Source organism: Dipodomys ordii, unplaced genomic scaffold (assembly GCF_000151885.1).
Source record: "Dipodomys ordii isolate 6190 unplaced genomic scaffold, Dord_2.0 Scaffold81, whole genome shotgun sequence".
Lineage (NCBI taxonomy): Eukaryota > Metazoa > Chordata > Mammalia > Rodentia > Heteromyidae > Dipodomys > Dipodomys ordii.
The window spans coordinates 5,311,830-5,332,885 of NW_012267297.1; the positions used below are offsets into that span (position 1 = coordinate 5,311,830).

The 21,056-nt window shown below is 48.4% G+C and overlaps 1 protein-coding gene across 2 annotated transcripts; it reads left to right on the forward strand.

Moving 5' to 3' along the window:
- Positions 1-6,527: 6,527 nt before the first annotated feature.
- On the forward strand, positions 6,528-12,997 carry LOC105992279 (C-type lectin domain family 2 member H-like). Of its 2 annotated transcripts, none has more exons than XM_013025109.1 (6): positions 6,528-6,684; positions 7,932-8,142; positions 10,905-11,042; positions 11,138-11,319; positions 11,884-11,990; positions 12,681-12,997. In XM_013025109.1, the coding sequence occupies exons 2-6, from the start codon at positions 8,064-8,066 to the stop codon at positions 12,892-12,894; spliced, it is 720 nt and encodes a 239-aa protein (XP_012880563.1). In that variant the 5' UTR covers positions 6,528-6,684; positions 7,932-8,063; the 3' UTR covers positions 12,895-12,997. The 2 variants fall into 2 exon arrangements, with proteins under 2 accessions (XP_012880563.1, XP_012880564.1); XM_013025110.1 differs by lacking the exon at positions 6,528-6,684 and adding an exon at positions 7,445-7,811.
- Positions 12,998-21,056: the final 8,059 nt, after the last annotated feature.

The following is a 21,056-nucleotide window of genomic DNA, read 5'->3' on the forward strand; positions in this document are numbered from 1 at the left end:
GGTTTTATGTTGGGCAAAACAATATCCCTGTGCCAATGGAATGCCAAAACACAGCCAAAAAAAAAAACAAAACCCTAAGCGTGCCTAAAAACGTTTGTTTAAATGTGTGAGTGAGAACACGTTCCACAGACTCCCACCGTCATCCACGAGAGCCGTTCTCATGGCGTCAAAAGCATCTTCCTCGATTTCTTGGTACTGGTCTTCCCTGACATGTGTGTTCCTGGGCTGCGACGGTAAATTTAGTGTTAGAGAAGTTCATTACCGAGCGAGCTGTTTGTTAAAATGAACCGTCTTTATCCAGGGGAGTAGTGACAGGATTGAGGAGCAGCTCAGCGCCTGGCCGGCTGGTGCGCAGACCCTGCCCAGGACCCGCGTTCCCGAGGCCGCCGGCCACATCTGCATCCGCGGAGGTCACATCTGGATCCACCTGGCCAGACGCACGGCGTGCCAGCCGGGCCTGGAACCAGCCAGAGCGATGAATCAACCTACCCCTCACCTGAAGACCAGGCCTAGCGTGGCCTCTTCTTTAAAAACCTGACAGCGGGAAGGAGATAAGGACATGTAAACAAGGAGGAGGAAAGCTAGTAAGGAAGGCCTTGGAAGATGGACACCCTGAAGGTTCTAGTAGGTGGCAGGTGGTATATGCTGTGAATTCTTACCGGGTCTGTAATCCGGTGAGCTGCGGTTGAAATACTGATACCCCAGCAGCAAGGCCGTCATTCTCTTTGTCAAGTGTCTTTAATCAGCCTGGGGAGAAATCTGGGAGCTACCCAGCAGCAGATGTGACAGTCCAGCCACGGTCTAGCCTAGATCCTGCCTGGACCAGCCTGTGTAGCTGCGTCCACCGTGGTAACGCAGAGCGACTCCCTGACTGCATTGTACGCGGCCGATTCCTCGGGGTCGACCGCTTGACATTTACCCAAACCGACTCTCGGGGGACTGTTTGCCTGTGCCATTGCTACCCACCAGAATCGCCACCTTCTCTCAGCCTTTTTCCTGATCTTAAGTTTCTGAGGGTTTTTTTTTTTTTTTTTTGGTCGGTGGTGGGGCTTGAACTCAGGGCCTGGGCGCTGTCCCTCAGCTCTTCAGCTCAAGGCCAGCGCTCTACCACTTGAGCCACAGCACCACTTCTGGCATTTTCTGCTTATGGGGAGCTAAGGAATCGAACCCAGAGCCTCATGCATGCAAGGCAAGCACTCTACCACTGAACCACCTGCCCAGCCCTCAAGCTTCTGTTCCATAGGATTACAGTGTCACTCAGGACCTGGGAGCAAGTCCAGGCTGCTGGAGAGATGGAGGAGAATGGAGGGGGAATCACTGGACTCCATCTTCCACAGACGAGGGCTGTTTATTGAGATCGAACAGCGAGGGGCCTGGATCTTCCTGGGAGTTTGGAGGTTGTGCATCGAGTCTGGCCTGTTTCTGTTTTCCTCCATTTTCTGTATGAGACACAGAGTTGGGGGGTGGGGGGAAACTGGAGCCTGTAAAACCAGCTCTTCAGGGATTATGGGCATGAGTGAGCAGCATATTTGAATCTCTTGAGTTTTATCATGTATGTCAGTATTGGGGCTTGAACTCGGGGCCTGGGCGCTGTCCTTGCACATTTTTTGCTCAAGGCTGGTGCTCTACCACCTGAGTCACAGCTCCACTTCTGGTTTTCTGGTGGTTTGTTGGAGATTAGAGTCTCGTGGACTTTCCTGCCTGGGCTGGCTGTGAACCGCGATCCTCAGATCTCGACCTGGGCCTCCTCAGGGACCCAGCTGAGAGGTTAATTGCAGTATTTTCTCAGAGATCCTGTGAACTCAGTCTGCATTTTAAGGTGTCTTTACATATCCATGTTCCTGGCCATTAACCTATATCTCTCTACTTAGAACCTTCCAGGAGCATCCTAACTCCTGTCATCCCAGCTACTCAGGAGGCTGAGATCTGAGGATCGTGGTTCAAAGCCAGCCTGGGCAGGAGGGAAGTCTGTGACTCCCTTCTCTCCAATAAACCACCAGAAAACCCAAACTGGAGGCATGGGTCATGCGGCAGAGCCTCAGCCTTGAGTGGAAAAAGCCAGGCCATGAATCCTTGAGTTCAAATTCCAGCTCTGGCACACGTGTCCGCGCACACACACACCCGGAAAGCATTAACAAATGACCCACAGTAGGGCGTGGTGGTGGAGTTTCCCTTGGGCTGAGTGAAGGAAATTATTTTATTGGGGAAACGCCAGCTTAGCTCTCTTGAACAAAAACAGGATGGCTGACATGATGGGGGGAAAGTCCTTGTGTACAATTGCTTCAGGGAAGTAAATTATAACGCCTGGAAAGGGCAGAGCTGTTCAGTGGCGCTGTTCCTTGTATCCTGAAATCCCCCTAGCAATTACCTGGTGGATTTTTGGGGGGTTTTTGTTTTGTTCTGTTTTAGAACCCTGGTCACAATTGATGAGCACACCTTGGACAGACAGACAGATTGATGAGAAGCACACTTCAGGGACAGACAGATTGATTGAGAAGCACACTTCGGGGTCTGGTACCCCCCTGCTTCCCCGGGGGTTGGGAAGGGGGAGGGGGAGGGGGGGAAAGGGGGAGGGGAGACAGCTGCTTCCCACGAGCTCTGTGCTGCTCCTGGGCAGAAAATAGGGGCCCCAAACCAGGTGTCAAGTTTCCGTTACCCCTCATCCTGCCCCACATCCTGGGGTCCCCCCACCCCCACCCAGATCTCCCAGCACAGCCCCCAGGAGGGGTCAGAGGAGGAAGCGGCGCAGCTGGCTTGCCTTAAACAGATGAACTCAGCCCATCGCCCCCTCAACTGAGAAACTACACTGAGGGAAATCAGAACTGAGAGTCCAGTGAGGCGGGGCCAGCGGCCTCGCGGGGGGCCCCCTGGGCCCCCAGATCTGGTGAAGTGGGGGTGGAGCGGTTGAGAGCTGAGGCCTCTCTCCAGAAGGCAGCCGGGGAGAAGGAAGAGAAGACACAGAAATAAAGAGAGGGCACAGACACAGGAATAAACAGAAATAGGGCCCAGGGGGCAGAGTGCCACCTCTGGGGACCTCCAAGATAGGGAGCCGAGCCCAAGGCTTTACAGATGCCGGACTCCCAAGCCCAGGAGGCCTGTGAGGCCGGCCACAAGCCTGGCACCGTGGCTCATGCCTGTCATCCCAGCTACTCACGAGACCTGAGTCAGGGTCCAAAGGCCACCTGGGCAGGAATCCATGAGCCTCTATCCTCCATGAACCAGCAAAATTCCAGAAGTGGGGCTGTGGCTCACGTGGTAGAGCGCCAGCCTTGAGCACACAGCGCCCAGGCCCTGAGTTCAAGCTCTAGGACACACACACACACACACACACACACACACACACACACACACACTTCCACTGTGGCCAGGGGTGGACAGCTCTTCAATCTTCTGGGTGCAGACACGGGCTTCAGGTTTAACAGGGGGCCTGGGGGACAGCGAGGAGGAGGAGGAGGAGGCTACAGGCCCAGGTGTGTCCAGGGGTGCTGGGTGGGTGGGGGTAGTGGTTCAGGGCCAGGCCTGGCTGGGAGGACGCGACCCGTGGGTGCTGACGGCTGTGTCCTGGCCCAGGCCGTGGAGCAGAGACACAGAGATGGAGGCCTCTTCAAGCCCGAGGTCACGGCAGGCCCCAGATCCTCCTTACCAAGGCCCTGCAGAACCGTTTGCTTTTGGGGGGACAGCAGCTACCCTGGGACAGCAGCTCTGGTTTGGGGGGGGACCATGCTTCCAAAGGCCCAGAGAAAGAAAACCAAACCAGCACCCCAGTGTCCCACACCCCCTTTTTCCCAGAGCCCCCTGCCCTCCACTCCTTTGCCTTGGTGTCACCAGGAAGAGGGGACCCCCCTCCTTTCTGACACCCCTGGATGGAGCCTTGGACGTCTGAGGAAGGAGAGAGACCGGAAAGAGCAGCTTTGACCCAGCAGCCTCTCAGCCTCTGACTGAGGCCCTGCAGGCCGAGGAGCGTGGCCTGCCTGAGGGGCGGGGCAGGGGCGGGGACATGCTAATGAGGCTGTTATGTAAGGCGGGGGTGGGGGGGCTTGGCCCACTCCCAGAGCAGAGGTTACACTGGGTCAGAAAATCCTGTGGGTTTTCCAGTTACTGGCCTTCCTGGTGATCAAGTTCTTGAGAATTGACTTCAGTTTCATCTTCCCAGAAAACAAAACTGAACTGCAGAAGGCTGCTGACAGCAGGCCAGGGAGCAGACCCAGCCACCCCCGGCCCATCTCCCAGGCAGGGGGGGGTCCCTCTGCAGCCACAGCCGGCCGAGAAGAGGAGGTGTGCATCCGACGCTAGTGACTGCAAACACAACGCCGAAGCCAGGCGCCGGTGCTCACGCCTGTCATCCCAGCTACGCAGGAGGCTGAGATCTGAGGATCAGGGTTCGAAGCCAGCCCGGGCAGGAAAGTCCGTGAGACTCTGATCTCCAATGAAGCACCAAAAGAGGGCCAGAAGTGGAGCTGTAGCTCACGTGGTAGAGTGCCCAGCCTTGAGCAAAACAAAACAGACAGACACAGACAGACAGACAGACACAGACACAGACACACACACACACACACACACATGCACACACGCACACAGGCCTTAAATGCCTAGGCCTTAAATTCAGGACCAGCACAGAGATAAAGAAAAAGCACAACAGAAGTCCACTAAAAACTCAGTTAAAATGGGAATCTAAACATTCTTGGGCTCAGTGGTAGAGCGCTTGCTTCGCATGCATGAAGCCCTGGGTTCGATTCTTCAGTACCACATACACACAAAAAAAGCTGGAAATGTGCTGTGGCTCAAGTGGTAGAGTGCCAGCCTTGAGCAAAAGCAGCTCAGGGACAGCACCCAGGTCCTGAGTTCAAGCCCCAGGACTGGCAAACCATAATAACAACAGAAACGAAACATTCTTGCATTTGATCACAAGATCAGGAATAGGCATTGTTCCTTATGGGTTCTGTTACTGTTTAAGTAGTTAGGATCTGTGTAAATGTTTATTATATTTGAACGGTTTACAGCCCTGTGTGTGCTTTATAAGCATCAGCACGAATGGGGTATTACCGTAATTGGAAACTTCTAGAAATGCCAAATTAAAGCTTCAAACTCATTCTGAAAACTTCTCTCTCCTCAAAGTGAGCAAAACATGTGAAGATTCTGTTGCTTTTGGCTTGCGTGAGAACGTGTGTGTGCATGCATGTGTGTGTACGCATTGGCTTCGTCCTGGGGTTTGAACTCGGGGGCTTCATGGCTGTTTCTGAGCTTTTATTTTTGCTTGCTCAAAGTGCTGATAACAGCACCTTTTAAAATATAGGATGCTGGAGTCTGTAGTATACAGTGAACAGGTATTACAAGGGCAGCAGCACGCAGATACACACCACACAGCTGGGAAAGAAAGAACAATACCAACAAGCCAGCTCAGCTCCGATGGAGAGCTGAATGGGGACTCTGTGATGACTGGAGAGGAGCCAGAGCCAGGACGCAATCACAGAGCGATCACACAGTGGTATGGAGCCTGCAGGCTGCAATCACAGACACAGTGGTATGAAGCCTGCAGGCTGCGATCACAGACACAGTGGTATGAAGCCTGCAGGCTGCGATCACAGACACAGTGGTATGAAGCCTGCAGGATGCAATCACAGACACAGTGGTATGGAGCCTCCAGACTAGGCTGGTCTGGGCCTTAATAGGTGGGCACAGGGGGCGGACCCTCAGGACATTCCCAGCCCAGGCACTGGACTGACAGATCCAGTAGCCTATCAGCCACGTGCCTGCCCTGCCCATCACCTGGGAGGCAGGTGATGGTGTGTGTGTGTGGGGGGGTTCTTCCCCCAGCATGAAGACAAGATGCCAGACCCTACCACCCACCATGTGGCCAGACCTGACCCCTTTACTTCAGTGCCTTTTTGTTTGTTTCTTGGTGGTTGGTTTGGGCTTTTCTCCAGCCCGGGATGCATCTGCAGGGCCATCCTGGGATCTCCATCTCCATTAGCCTGACAGATGACAGGCATTGGCAGGCACCCCGGGAAGGCGGGGCAGACGCCTCCCTGCTCCTGGCTGGTCTCCACCATCCACAGGTGACACTGGCGCTCTGGTTACCTCCCTCCCTGAGGCCGCTTAGGTACTGGGTGTGCCAAACCTCCTCCTGCCCTGCCCTTGGTCCTGATCCTGGTTCTATCTTTGTTAATCCTGCTGTGGGTGCTGGCCACGTGACCAGAGACTGCCTGCGGCTTCAACCTCCACCTGCCCCTTCCCGAATGCCTCGTGCTGCTCTGTCCTCGGCTGCCAGTTTAAGTTGCCCATTATTATTATCTTTGTTATTATTATTTATACTATTATTATTATTATTTCTATATACCAGCCACCACACTGGCTGGGCTTCTTCTTCTCCTGGAGCCGACTTGGAACCCTAGACTTCACACTGGCTTGGACAGTTGAGGACATCTCCACTGCAGCCCAGACTTTTATGAAGTTTGCATTTTGTTTAAAATGCACACACACACACACACACACACAGGTTGTGCATGTATAAAATGTGGTCCAGGAAGAAGGAGGATTTGCACAACTTGGCAGTGGGTATGCGGAAGTGTTTTGCACTTGCCTCTGGTATGATGTTGGGCGGGATCAACCTCGGCTATTTGTTGCGCTTTCTGGCGCGGATCAGCTTCTGGGGACTGGCTTCAGCCTGTGAGACGGGTTTCAGGCGTGTGAGTACTGAGCCTGGCGCTACACTGCTGGTTTGAGGGTTTTTCTCTGCCCTGGGCTGGTTAGCAGGGCTGCCTGCGTCCGGCTTGAGAACGGCTCATGGGTTGGAGCATCTGCAGCTCACAGCTGTGTGCCTGTTATTAGTAGTTAGGAGTCTGCCTTTCCTGTTTTTTTCTTTTCCTTCTTAGGCAACTCTATTGTTTGAGTCATACTCTATCCGTCCATAGTTTATCTTTTATTCTTTGTGTGTCTTGGTTATTTTTTGTTGCTTTTATTTTTAACTTATTATTATTATTGTGCTATCTTTGAGCTTGTTCATGTACATGGTTTAGGGATTTATCTTTTATTCTTTGTGTGTGGGGGGCTCTTTTTTGTGTGTCTTGGTTATTTTTTTTTGCTTTTATTTTTAATTTATTATTATTAGTGTGCTATCTTTGAGCTTGTTCACACACATGCTTTAGGGATTTATCTTTTATTCTTTGTGTGTGTGGGGGGCTCTTTTTTGTGTATCTTGGTTATTTTTGTTGCTTTTATTTTTAATTTATTATTATTATTATTATTGTGCTATCTTTGAGCTTGTTCACACACAGGCTTTAGGGATTTATCTTTTATTCTTTGTGTGTGGGGGGCTCTTTTTTGTGTATCTTGGTTATTTTTTTGCTTTTATTTTTAATTTATTATTATTATTGTGCTATCTTTGAGCTTGTTCATGCACAGGCTTTAGGGATTTATCTTTTATTCTTTGTGTGGGGGGCTCTTTTTTGTGTGTCTTGGTTATTTTTGTTGCTTTTATTTTTAATGTATATGATTATGTGCTATTCTTGATCTTGTTGACACACAGCTGGCTCTGGACCCTGCTGCCCATCCACCTCTCCTCCACTTAACTCCTGACTTTTTGTAGGTGAAGGAGTGAGGAATTTCACAACAGTTTCTGCCCTGGATTCTTTGGGCTCCAGATGCTCAAGATCAGATCTCAGTCTGGGCCAATCAGCTGCTGTCCTGCTTCATGATTATTTTTTTTAAAAAATGCATCCCAGCTTAGGGAGGCCCTGCTCTTTAAAAATTACTATTTTAACTGATGGCAGCTGGGAATTCTCCCTCCTCCCCGCCTTGTGCTAGCCTGGAAGGTGTGTCTGAAATGGGTGGGAATGGAGAGGTTCATTCTGAACCTATGGGTCGTGTGGTTTCTAATGCATGTTCCCGTCCTAATTCCTCTCCCGGGTTGGTTCTGTTTTCTTCTCCCTCAGGGCTAGGAGCCAGGGGTCTGGCATTAGGAAATGTGTGTCTGCCTCTTACGTGATCGCAGCCAGTGCCAAGATCCCAGCTCCATGAGTCCCAGCTCCAGTCCTACCGCCTGAGCAGAGCTGGGAGGGGAAAAAATGACTTCTCTGGAAACTTCTGTGGGAATGTTGCAGAGGGATTTCTCTTCCACAGAGGACCCAGAAAGCAGGCCAACAGGTAAGCAGGTAACCCCATCCATGAGCCAAGGCAGACAATTCCCGGTCAGGCTCCTTAGGATTGCATCTGCCACAGGCAGCTCAGTCTGGGACGGAGGGAGGGAAGGTTGCATCTGGGATGTGTCACTTGAGTTGGGGTAGCAAGGAATGGGAAGTGGTTTGGAGGGGGAGCAGAGCTGAGTTTCTGTTACTTGCTTCCTCCTCTTTCTTCTTCTTTCTTATTCCTCACCCTCCTCTCCCCTCCTCCTCTTCTTCCTCTTTTTCTCTTTCCCAGGTTATTTCCTCTCTTCATTTGCACTGGGGCAGGATGGCAAAATGACCATAATCTTGCAATGTCTACTGCAACCCTTGCACAATTTGCCCTAAAGCAGGGCTTTGTTGGCTCATGCCTGTCATCCTAGCTGAGATCTGAGGATCACTGCGTAAGGCCAGTCCAGGCAGGTAAAGTCAGTGAGGCTCTTATCTCTGATTAACCAGCAAAAGCCAGAAGCGGAGGTATGGCTCAAGTGGTAGAGCGCCAGCCTTCAGTTAAAAAAAGCAACTAAGGACAGTACCTAGGGCCTGGGTTCAAGGTCCCGGACTTGCGTGTGCGTGTACACACACACACACAGAGAAAAAGTCTACAAAACTGGGAAGAGCTTATGGATTGTAGGTCCTTTGTAATTACTAAGATATGTAGGAATCTGGAGAATGCTTTCCGTCCAACTCCTGCTGGAAACAGAGCCCAGCTTCAGATGATACTCATATGGCTTTGGGGAGAATTTTTTTTTTTTTCCAGGAAAGAGAATTATGTGAAAAATCAGAAACAGAGCCCTGACTTTTTTTTTTTTTTTCCCTTTTGGTTTGGATCAGTTGCCAGAGTGGAAAATTTCCTTATTTGGAAGGAAAAAAAAATCTTTTTTGTTGTCCCAGCAGAAACAAGATTATTAGCAAGGGGCTGGGCAGGTGGCTCAGTGGTAGAGTGCTTGCCTTGCATGCATGAAGCCCTGGGTTCGAGTCCTCAGCACCACATAAGCAAAAAAAAGCCAGAAGTGGCGCTGTGGCTCAAGTGGTAGAGCACTAGCCTTGAGCTGAAGAGTTGCGGGACAGTGCCCAGGCCCAGAGTTCAGGCCCATGACCAGACCCCTCCCCCCCCCAAAAAAAAAAGATTATCAGCAAGTTCTGCCTTTAGCAAACTCAGCAAACCCTCATGCCAAGAGTAATGCTTACAAAACAGGTTTCATAAGTTCAGCCTGTCATTTCTTTGTTCCTTGTTTTGTCTGTGTGCCAGTCCTGGGGCTTGGAATCAATGCCTGCATTTGGTCTCTGAGCTTTTGTGCTGAAGACTAGTACTCCACCTCTTGAGCCACAGCTCTACTTGTAGCTTTTTGCTGGTTCATTGCAGATAAGAGTCCCATAGACTTTCCTGCCTGGGCTGGCTTCAAGCTGTGATCCTCAGATCTCAGCCTCCTGAGTAGCTGGGACGACAGATGTGAGCCATGGGTACCTGACTTCTTTGGTCTTTTAGGAGGCAATTTTAGTCTTTCCTAACAGAATTTGAGGGTGACTATGTTCGGAGGGCAGAATGAGAGGCATAGGAATTTTGAAGGGAAGAGAAAACTACCCAAACTAAGAACAGCAGAAGAAAAATAAACACACTCAGTGCATATCAAGTAAAAATGAAAACAACAACCACCTATGCTTCCCTTGTTACCCTGTTAGAAATGCAATTAATTACACTTAAGTTAGTGGCTCACGCCTGTCATCCTAGCTACTCAGGAGGCTGAAATCTGAGGATCCTTGGCTTCAAACGAAGTCATGAGACTCATCTCCAGTAAACCACCAATGAGCTGGCCTGAAGGCCTGGCTGTGGAGGTCAAGCAGCAAGCCTGGGCAAAAAGATTGTGGCCCAAGGTACTAGTGTACACACACACACACGCGCGCACACACACACACACACACACACAGAGCAAAGCCAGCAGGAAACTGTAGGTGACATTATCACCTGTTGATCTCTTGAAGGAAGTCTCGATAGTAAATTTAGTCAGATTCTTAAAAAACAACCCGAGGTGTGAGGCTTCTTTTCTCCCTCCTGCTCTGGAGCCTGCTTTAAGCTGAGAGTCAGGAATCCAGCAAACAGAGGGAGGGGCTGGCGTACAAGAGAAGCTGCAGGGAGCATCTGTGTGCAGGCTTTTGGGCAGACGTGGAAGGTAACCGGTGAAGAGGGTAGACAGGCATGCTCTCTGAGTGATGTCCTAAAATGCCTGGACCACTGGCGTTTCCAGAAACAGTGCGTGCAAGTTCCATTCCAGCTGGAGTCCCTGTGTGTTTGGTTTAATGTGACAATAAAATACTTACATAAAGACTGCTCATTGTGTTTTTATATATGTAGCGTAACGTGTATCATAACCCCTATCATACATGTTTTATGCAGTATATCATACTAATTAACATAGTATTTAGATGGGCTATCTAATAATATACATTACATACTATATTATTATACATCATATAGCATATATTATACATCATATAGCATATTATACATCATATAGCATATGTACTATGATATACAGTACATATATTTTATATTACATATAATTAGCATCATATAGTATCTGTACTATGATAGATATGCTATATACATACATAGAATGTATATTTTATATTGTAAAATATATATCATATACTTATATTTTATATTGTTTTTAATTTTATAATTTATATTGTATTTTATTGCATGTATTTATATTCATATTAGATTCAAACCTTCTCCTTTTTCAGTGTTTCCAGTGAAAGCTCTCCCAGGAAAATGCCTAGGAGTTTTGTCACCCATCACACCCAGGAAATTTTACTGCTCCGTGCTCATTAATGCTGTTCTGCTTGCAACCGCACTTGGACTTCTTGCTGTGCTTACGGCAGGTGAGTGGCTTCCAATGAAGAGTTGTGTCTAGGCCTGGGGTCTGGGCAGGGAAAGGAATGGTTGATGAGCAGCTAATCCATTGTCTGTGTGTTAGTGGACCGAAGAGAAAGCCGCATTCCGGAGACAAGGCTGCTTTCCTCTTGCCCTGGAGCCTGGATTGGATTTGGGAATAAGTGTTATTATTTTTCTGATGATGTAAGGAACTGGACCTCCAGTCAGGCCTTCTGTGCATCCTTTGGTGCCAATCTCGTCAAGTTTGACAGCAAGGAGGAGTTGGTAAGAAATGCTTTGGGGGCTCCTCTTTTCTGTGACATGCTAAAAGACACCCCGAAATTAGACAGGTTGTGTAAGGTGAAAGCTAAAACAGAATGAAGGGTGGGTGCCAGTAGCTCACACCTATAATCCCAGCTCCTCAGGAGGCTGAGAACTGAGGATCGTGATTTCCAAGCCAACCTGTGCAAGAACCTCGGTGAGACTCTTGTCTGTAGTTAAGCAGCCAAAAAGAGCTGGAAGAAGCACTGTGGCTCAAGTGTTAAAGCCTTGAACAAGAGAGCTCAAGGACAGGGCCGGGAATGTGGCTCAGGTGGTAGAGCGCTAGTCTTGAGCAAAAGCAGCTCAGGGACAATGCCCAGGCCCTGAGTTCAAGCCCCAGTACTGGCATAAAAACACACACATAAAAAGAAAAAGACAAAGAAATAATTACTCCTATAATACTCAGGAGGTGAGACGTGAGATCACAGTTCAAAACCAGCCCCTGGGCTGGGGGAAAAAAAGGAAAAAGAAACAAAATCCTCTGACAGACAAGGACTCCTGTTTTCAACTGACTGTGTTTTATTACAGGGTTTCTTGGAAAGACACAGAGATTCATACGACCACTGGATTGGTCTCAGAAGGGAATCTCCACAGCACAGCTGGAAGTGGGCAGACAACACTGAGTTCAGCAACTTGTACGTATCAGCCATCGTTTTGTTTCTTTGTTTTGTGTCAGTCCTGGGGCTAGAACTCAGGGCCTGGGCGCTGTGCCTGAGCTTTTGCTCAAGGCTATGCTCTACCACTTGAGCCACAGCTCCACTTCCGGCTTTTTCTGTGTATGTGGTACTGAGGAATCGAACCCAGGGTCTCATACATGCTAGGCGAGCACTCTACCACTGAGCCACCTGCCCAGCCCAAGTCTGTGAGACCCTCATCTCCCATTTACCACCAAAACGCTGGCAGTGGAGCTGTGGCTTCAGTGCAAAAGCTCAGGAACAGGTCCAGGTCCCTGAGTTCGAACCCCTGGACCAGGCACGCACACACACACAAACTAAAATCCAAAAACCAGAATGGAAGTGCAACAAAAAAAAAATGGCGCTGCTGTGCACTGGTGGCTCCCGCCTGCCAATCCCAGCGACTCAGGAGGCTGAGATCTGAGGATCATGGTCCAAAGCCAACCCGGGCAGGAAAGTCCGTGAGACTCCATGTCCAATGAACCACAGGAAGTGGCGCTGTGGGTCAAGTGGTAGAGCACCAGCCTTGAGCAAAAGGAGCTCATGGATGGCGCCCAGGCCCTGAGTTCAAGCTCAGGACTGACACAAGGACAAATTGTAAAAAGCATAGACTCCAGTATGAGTAGGAACTGCTTCTCTGCTTGTTTGCAGGGTTCAGGTGAGGGGAGCTGGGGAGTGCGGCTTTCTGAACGGCGTGGGCATCAGCAGCGCGCGGTTCTACACGGAGCGGAAGTGGATCTGCAGCAAGCCGAGCAGCTACGTGCAGTGTGCAGCCACCTCGGGGTCCTTGCTGCATGGGGTCTCCTGGCTGGGGCTCACGCCTCTCATCCTGACTGGGCACATATATATGCACATGGCTCCTTAGCCATAAAGGAAGTGGAAATAATCAAAAGTACACCACGGGCTTTGGCCTCTATTGACCACCACAGAGGGCCAAAGAGAAGCTTTATAAGCTGCTATTTACAGTTGCTGTAGTGGTTTTGGTTTTCCTTTTTTTGGGTGAGTTGCTGGTCCTAGAGCTTGAACTCAGGGCCTGGGCACTGTCTCTGGGCTTTTTCACTCTGCTGCTTGGAGCCACAGCTCTACTTCCAGCTTTTTGCTGGCTGAGTGGACATCAGAGTCTCCGATCTGTCTGCCCAGGCTGGCTTTGAACTTCCATTCTCTGATCTCAGCCTCCTGAGTTGCCAAGAGCCTCCCCGCCGTGCCTGGCTAGTTGAAAACCAAATACCTGGGGCTGGCTTTGGACCGTGATCCTTAGATCTCAGCCACCTCAGCAGCCAGGATTACAGGCGTGAGCCACCCGCAGCTACACTGTACTGATGATTCCCAACAAGGATGAAATAGCAGATTATAAAGCTTCTCTATCTTGTAATATAATTTGTATATAAACGCTTTTGTGGCTTGGGAATATGACTTAGTGGTAGAGTGCTTGCCTAGCATGTATTGAAAGATTAAAAATTAGAATTACATTTTACAATTGCTAACTGCTGATTTCGCTTTTGTAAATTTGCTTGCCCTAGCACTACCCCACCCCTTTCCTGGAAATAAGGAATTGAGTAAAAAGTCTCGGAGCCCAGATGCCGGCCCCGGGACAAGGTCTGTGGTCATAAATAAAGAACAAACAAGTAAATGCCCCAAGTGGTCAAATGGGACCCAAAAATGGGACCCAAGAATGGGACCCAAGATAAGGACCACCTGGCAAGTCCAGCAAACTAGGCCAAATGTTAATCAATCACAAGCCTGTAATTCTGTAAACTCCCTTCCAGGGTGACTGCTCCCCCTAGACTTGCCCTGAGCCAACTGTTTTACAAAGAGTGTTATAAACTTCCCCGCGTAGTAAAAATGATAGCTGGAATGTACAGTGACCTCTAAACGGGCCAATCTCCAGACGCCTTGTGTTATGTGTCAACCTTGGGGTTTCTGCCTGTAACCACTGCTCGGGGCTCTCTCCCTTGCCGGGGCAGAGAGACCATTTGCGCAAACGCTGAATAAACTCCTCTTGCTTGTTGCATCTACTGGTTTGGAGTCTTGGTTTCTGGGGCGCCCTCCCATAGACGAAAGTATCCTAGGAGTCTGGGGTCTTTCAGTATGAAGTCCCCAGTTCGATTCCTCAGCACCATATACGCAAAAAAAAAGCCGGAAGAGGTGCTGTGGCTCAAGTGGTAGAGTGCTAGCCTTGAGCCAAAGAGGCTTAAGGACAGCGCCCAGGCCCTGAGTTCAAGCCCCAGGACTGGCATTAGAAATACATTAAAAACAATAGCCACATTATTTCTGTACAGTATTTTCACAATAAAAAAATAAAAATAAAAATAAAAGCATTAGCCAGAAATAAAAAACCAGTTGTGTCCCTAACATGGGATTTATTTTGCTTGACATCATCTTACCTGGTCATACGTACATAGCTTTTGACCTTTTCTGCTTGTCCTAGACTTATACTAGTTATTGCAAATAAGGGAAACCATGAGACCTGTGTTTCTTTGGGCCTGGCTTACTTCACTTAATATAATTTTTTCCAAGACTTTCCATTTCCTAACAAATGGGGCAATGTCATTCTTTCTGATGGAGGCATAGAATTCCATTGTGCATATATACCACATTTTCTTGACGCATTCATCTACTGAGGGGCATCTGGGTTGGTTCCCTATTTTAGCTATGGTAAGTAATGCTGTGATGGACATGGTTGTGCTGGTAGCTTTGGTACGACCTTGTTTGTAATCGTGTGGGTAAATGCCCAGAAGTGGGACTGCTGGGTCATGGGCAAACTCTGAGATAGGAGGAGGAAGATGTATGCAGGCTGCACTTGATGGCATGGTGGGTCCTGGAATAATAAAGCGGAGGCTTTTGCTGGAAGAGACACCGCTGTGCCTTCAGCCTTCTCTCCATCTCCTTCGTCCACCCCTTACCCCTCAGGAGCCGCTGTTTTTGCCCTGACTGGACTGGACCCACTGGACCCCAACAGGGACCCGAGGAAACCCCAGGGAGGACTTCTCCAGCACAGAAACGGTTGGGTATGGGGACCGCGAAGCACACAAGTAGAAAAGGAGAGGAGACATAAGATGGGGGTGAATCAGAGCAAAGGAAGGCGACTGCTTTTCTTTCTTTTCTTTTTGTCAGTCGCGGGACTTGAACTCTGGGCCTGGGCGCTGTCCCTCAGCTCTTTTAGTTCAAGGCTAGTGTTCTACCACTTGAGCCACAGCGCCACTTCCATTTTTTTTCTGTTTATGTGGTGCTGAGGAATCGAACCCGGGGCCTCCTGCGTGCGAGGCCACCTTCCCAGTCCAGAAAGGTGACTGTTAGCCGGGTGCTGGTGGCTCACACCTGTAATCCTAGCTACTCAGGAGGCTGAGATCTGAGGATCGCAGTTCAAAGCCAGCCCGGGCAGGAGAGACCTTGAGACCTTGAGACTCCTATCTCCAATAAACCACCAGAAAACCGGAAGTGGTGCTGTAGCTCAAGTGGTAGAGCGCTCGCCTTGAGCTGAAGAGCTGAGGGACAGCACCCAGGCCCAGAGTTCAAGCCCCACAACCACAAAAAAAAAAAAAAAGAAAGGTGACTGTTTCTGACAGCCCTGGGCCCTTGTGAAGAAAAAGGCTGCAGGATAAGTTCAAAGAGGCTAGAGGCATTTTTTGAGGTTGTAGAGAATCTCTGTCCCTGGCTCTCTGAAGAGGGAACGGTGGATTTGGCTACATGGCAAAAGGCGGGTCAAGAATTAAAAATTCAGAGGAAAACATGCTGTCCCCCCAGCCCCCCAGACATTTTCTGTTTGGAATAAGAGAGTCTTGACCCCAATCACCAGACAGAAATTGTTTCTATAAAATCCTTGTCGGAGGGGAAAATAAAGAGACCCTCCTTTGTACATCAGATGTGGAGGGAGAGAGGGCTGTCAGTCGGAGTGCAGGAGTGTTAGAGGCCTGGAAAGTCTGTGCCATGAGGCTGGGCAGGTGGCTCAGTGGTAGAGCGCTTGCTTTCCATGCATGAGGCCCTGGGTTCGATTCCTCAGCATCACAGAAACAGAAAAAATCAGAAGTGATGCTGAGGCTCGAGTGGTAGAGCACTCGCCTTGAGCTGAAGAGCTGAGGGACAGTGCCCAGGCACAGAGTTCAAGCCCCACCACTGACCAAAAAACAAAGGGGGTGGGGAGGCAATTCCCACCTTCTTGTAACCCAGACTCCTCCACCTGTGTCTGCAGTCCAAGGAGCAGGGTAGGGACACTGGGGACTTCCAACTTTTTCTTGTCTGACAAGACAGAGGCAAACAACAGAGTTGGTGCTGGGCAGGGCCAGCTGGAGTACGAAAGGACTGATTAGTCTGCCCAGGGGTCACTGGTCCTGATTATACAGACACATTCAAATTCCTGCTGGGTTGGAAACAGGAACCTTGCTGGTCCCTGCCCATCTCCCCTCTGCTCATTTGACTCTGCTTCCTTTAGTTCCTCTTTCTGGTATGGAAATTGAGGTGTGGCTCCACTGATAAGGCTTTAGGGCTTCAGAGAATTGGGCAAGGGCCATCTGAGGTAGAACTGTCCGTCAGAGGGAAGCTTTTTCAGACCTAGTTGACACCTGAGCTGATGTCTGGGTGATATCTGTCCTACACTGGCTCCCTCCTGACTAACAGAAGAGGGCCTCACCCTGATGCAGGGCACAGGCCTGTCCTAAAGTTCTTCCGAGCCGGGCGCCAGTGGCTCCCACCTGTCATCCCAGCTACTCAGGAGGCTGAGATCTGAGGATCACGGTTCAAAGCCAGCCTGGGCACAAAAAATGTCCATGAGACTCTTATCTCCGATCGACCACTCAGAAAACCGGAAGTGGTGCTCTGGTTCAAGTGGTAGAGTGCTAGCCTTGAGTGAAAGAGCTCAGGGACAGCGCCCAGGCCCTGAGTTCAAGACCCACAATTGACCACCCTCCCCATAAAAAACATTCTGCCAGCCGGGCGCTGGTGGCTCATGCCTGTAATCCTAGCTACTCAGGAGGCTGAGATCTGAGGATCACGGTTCAAAGCCAGTCCGGGCAGGAAAGACTGTGAGACTCCTATCTCCAATAAACCACCAGAAAACCGGAAGTGGTGCTGTAGCTCAAGTGGTAGAGCACTCGCCTTGAGCTGAAGAGCTGAAGGACAGTGCCCAGGCCCAGAGTTCAAGCCCCACGACCGACAAAAAAACAAAAAACAAAAAAACATTCTGCCATGCTGCAGTGGCTGACCAAGGAAGGTCGTTCGGGAATGGTCCAACCCCTTGTTTTGCCCGATCTTCCAGTAAATCTGTGGGGCCGTGACGTGTGGTCTCAACTGGGTGCTTACATCCACAGTCAGGTCTGGGACCACAAGGGAAAGGGAGGTTTGGACCTTACCAGCCTGGTGCTAACCCACACAGACAGGGCTGGGGCTTTCCACCAGGCCGCTGATAATGGCAGCTTTACATGCAGAACCTATTGCTGGAAGACCCCAACACCCATATGGGTAGATCAGTGGCCTTTGCCTTAGGAAAAACTTGACATTACCAAGGCTCTGGCTCATGAGCAATTGTCACAAGGCCATATTAAGCCTTCTGCTAGTTCCTGGAATACTCTTTTCTTTGTTGTTAAAAAGAAATGAGGGAAATGGAAACTTCTCCAGGACCTGCCGGAGGTTAATATAACTATGTTCCCTATGGGTGTCTTGCAACCTGGCTTGCCCTCACCAACAGCTATTCCCTTATCTTTGTCCCTATTGGTACTGGATTTAAAGGCTTGCTTTTTTTTGTCGTTCGTGGGGCTTGAACTCTGGGCCTGGGCGCTGTCCCTCAGCTCTTCAGCTCAAGGCCAATGCTTTACCGCTTGAGCCACAGCACCACTTCCAGTTTTCTTAGTGGCTGATTGGAGATAAGAGTCTCAGGACTTTCCTGCCTGGGCTGGCTTTGAACCGTGATCCTCAGATCTCAGCCTACTAAGTAGCCAGGATGACAGGCGTGAGACATCAGTGCCTGGGTAAAGGATTGTTTCTCCCTCCCCCCTCCCCCTGTATCTAACAGATGGGGAAAAATGTGCTTTCTCTGCTCCCAGCATTAATATGATTCAGCCCTAGGACAAATACGAATGGACAGCGCTGCCCAGGAAATGGCCCACAGCCCCGCACCATGCCAACTCCCTGTGGACAAGGCCATGGAGTCCATATGTAGGAAGTCCCCCTCTGCCTATGTAATCTATCCTGACTGGAGCATCAGATGAGGAACAGGTTAATCTTATTTTTCAGAATGAACAGCAGTCTTTATGGCTATACAACCTGACTGTTGTTCAGAGACAACATCCTCTGTCATATCTAGGACATCACATCTCCCACAGAGGGGCCACTCCCCAAACACAAACAACAAGGGCTGAGCAACTGCAAACTCTCAATGATTTTCAGAAGTTACTGGGGACATCCATTGGAGTCTCCCCTCATTGCAAGTTACTCCCAAGCAGTTGCAACCTCTTTTTCAGATTCCGCAGCCAACTCTAACCCAGCTTCCCCAAGAGTTCTTATGCCTAGAGCAGCTAAAGCCTTAAGAGTTGTTAAACTCACAATTAGTGACCCAACTTGTGTGCATAGATTATTCCCAGCCCATTGTTTTATGTGCTGTAAAGCCTAGTAAATTCCCTATTGCTGTTCTTTCCCATTGAATGGATATTTTTGGCCTTGCATTCCATGAGTGTTATTAACCCTTTAATTGCTTTAACTTCCTGACCTGTTTTTAAGGGGCACAGGCATTGTATTCAATTGGCTGGGCAGGCATTGTATTCAATCGGCTGGGCGTGAGCTTGTGCATGACTAGTTCTGAGCCTGACATCCTGTTACAGACTTCCCTGGAATGGATGTTTGTTACTAATCAGGTAAAACTGCTAAAGATCTAGTTACAAATGACATGTCATTTCCTCTACATTCAGGAATGAGACAAGGATGTCCACTCTTCCCATTTCTCTTCAATTTAGTATTAAAATGCCTACCAAGAGCAATAAGACAAGATGCAAACATAAAGGGGATCCAAATAGGGAAAGATGAAGTAAAACTCTCCCTCTTTGCAAATGACGTGATCTTGTATTTAAAGAATCCCACAGACTCCACTCTTAAATTACTCAAGCTGATTCGAAACTTTGGCAAAATAGCAGGGTAGAAAATTAACCCTCAAAAATCAATGGTTTTTCTGTGTGCCAACAATGAGAAAAGCGTGGCTGAAATCAGGAAAGCAACTCCATTTGTAATAGCCCCACAAAAAATAAAATGCCTAGGAGTTAATTAAAGAAGTGAAGGACCTCTACAATAAAAACTAAAAACCTGAAAAAGGAAATTAAAGCAGAACTTAGAAAATGGCAAAAACTCCCAGGCTCCTGGATTGGAAGGACCAACATCGTGAAGATGGCAAAGACTATCTACAAATTCAATGCGATGCCCATCAATAGTCCAACCTCATTCTTCAAGGAAATAGAAGAGGCAATCCAAAAATTCATATGGAACAATAAAAGACTCTGAATAGGGGTCTTAAGGATTGTTTTTAATCCTGAGCAGAAAGAACAGTGCTGGAGGAATATCAATACCAAATTTCAAACTCTACTACAAAGCCATAGTAATTAAAACAGCTTGGTACTAGCACAAGAACAGACCTGAGGACCAATGGAATAGAACTGAAGACCCACAAATGAACCCACAGACCTACAGCCATCTAATATTCGATAAGGGAGCTAAAAAAAATAGAATGGAAGAAAGACAGCCTCTTCAGTAAATGTTGCTGGTTTAACAGCTGTAGAAATCTAAAGCTAGATCCTTTTATATCACCCATGCACCAGAATCAACTCCAAATGGATCAAAGACCTCGGAGTCAAAGCAGACACTCTGAAAACATTACAGGATGGAATAGGAGAAATCCTAGGTATCCTTGGCACAGGCTGAAATTTTCTTAATAGAGACCTGGAAACACAACAAATCAAAGAAAGACTGGACAAATGGGATTGCATGAAGTTGCAGAGCTTCTGCATGGCAAAGGACATAGCTAGCAAGATCGATAGAAAGCCCATGGATTGGGAGAAGATCTTCACTAGCCATAAAAGGGACAAGGGTCTCATATCTACAATATACTTAGAACTTAAAAAATTAAATCCTCCAACAACAAATCCTCAAAGAAACAACTGCCCAATAAATAAGGGGGCTAAAGACTTAAAGAGAAACTTCTCTGAAGAGGAAAGAAGGATGGCCAATAGACACATGAAGAATTGCTCAACCTCTCTAGCCATAAAAGAAATGCAAATCAAAACAACATTGAGATACCACCTCACCCCAGTTAGAATGACTATAATCAAGAACTCTAATAACAATATGCTGGAGGGGATGTGGACAGAAGGGAACCCTACTGCATTGTTGGTGGGAATGTAAACATGTTCAACCACTTTGGAAAGCAGTATGGAGGTTCCTCAAAAGACTCTACATAGAGCTCCCTTATGACCCAGCAATCCCACTTTTGGGCATTTATCTGAATGATCACAAACAAGACTATACTAAAGCTACCAGCACAACTATGTTCATTGCAGCATTATTTACTATAGCTAAGATATGGAACCAACCCAGATGCCCCTCAGTAGATGAATGGATCAAGAAAATGTGGTCTATATACACAATGGAATTCTCCTCCATCAGCAAGAATGACATTGCCCTATTTGTTAGGAAATGGAAAGACTTGGAAAAAATTATATTAAGTGAAGTAAACCAGGCCCAAAGAAACATAGGTCCCATGATTTCCCTTATTTGCAATATCTAGTATATGTCTAGGACAAGCAGAGAAGCTCAAAAGTGTTGTACATATGACCATATAAGATGATGTGAAGCGAAATGAACCCCATGTTAGGGACACAAGTGGTTTTTTTCTTTCTATTGTTTTTAACGTATTTCTAATGTACTATGTGATTTTTTTGTTTCTTTTGTATGTTCTCCCCCATGGTAGAACCCGTTTTCACGGTATGTGATTCTGGTGCCCTGCATCTTGTATATACATTTTTATAATTTGGGGAGGGGAAGAGAAATCACAAA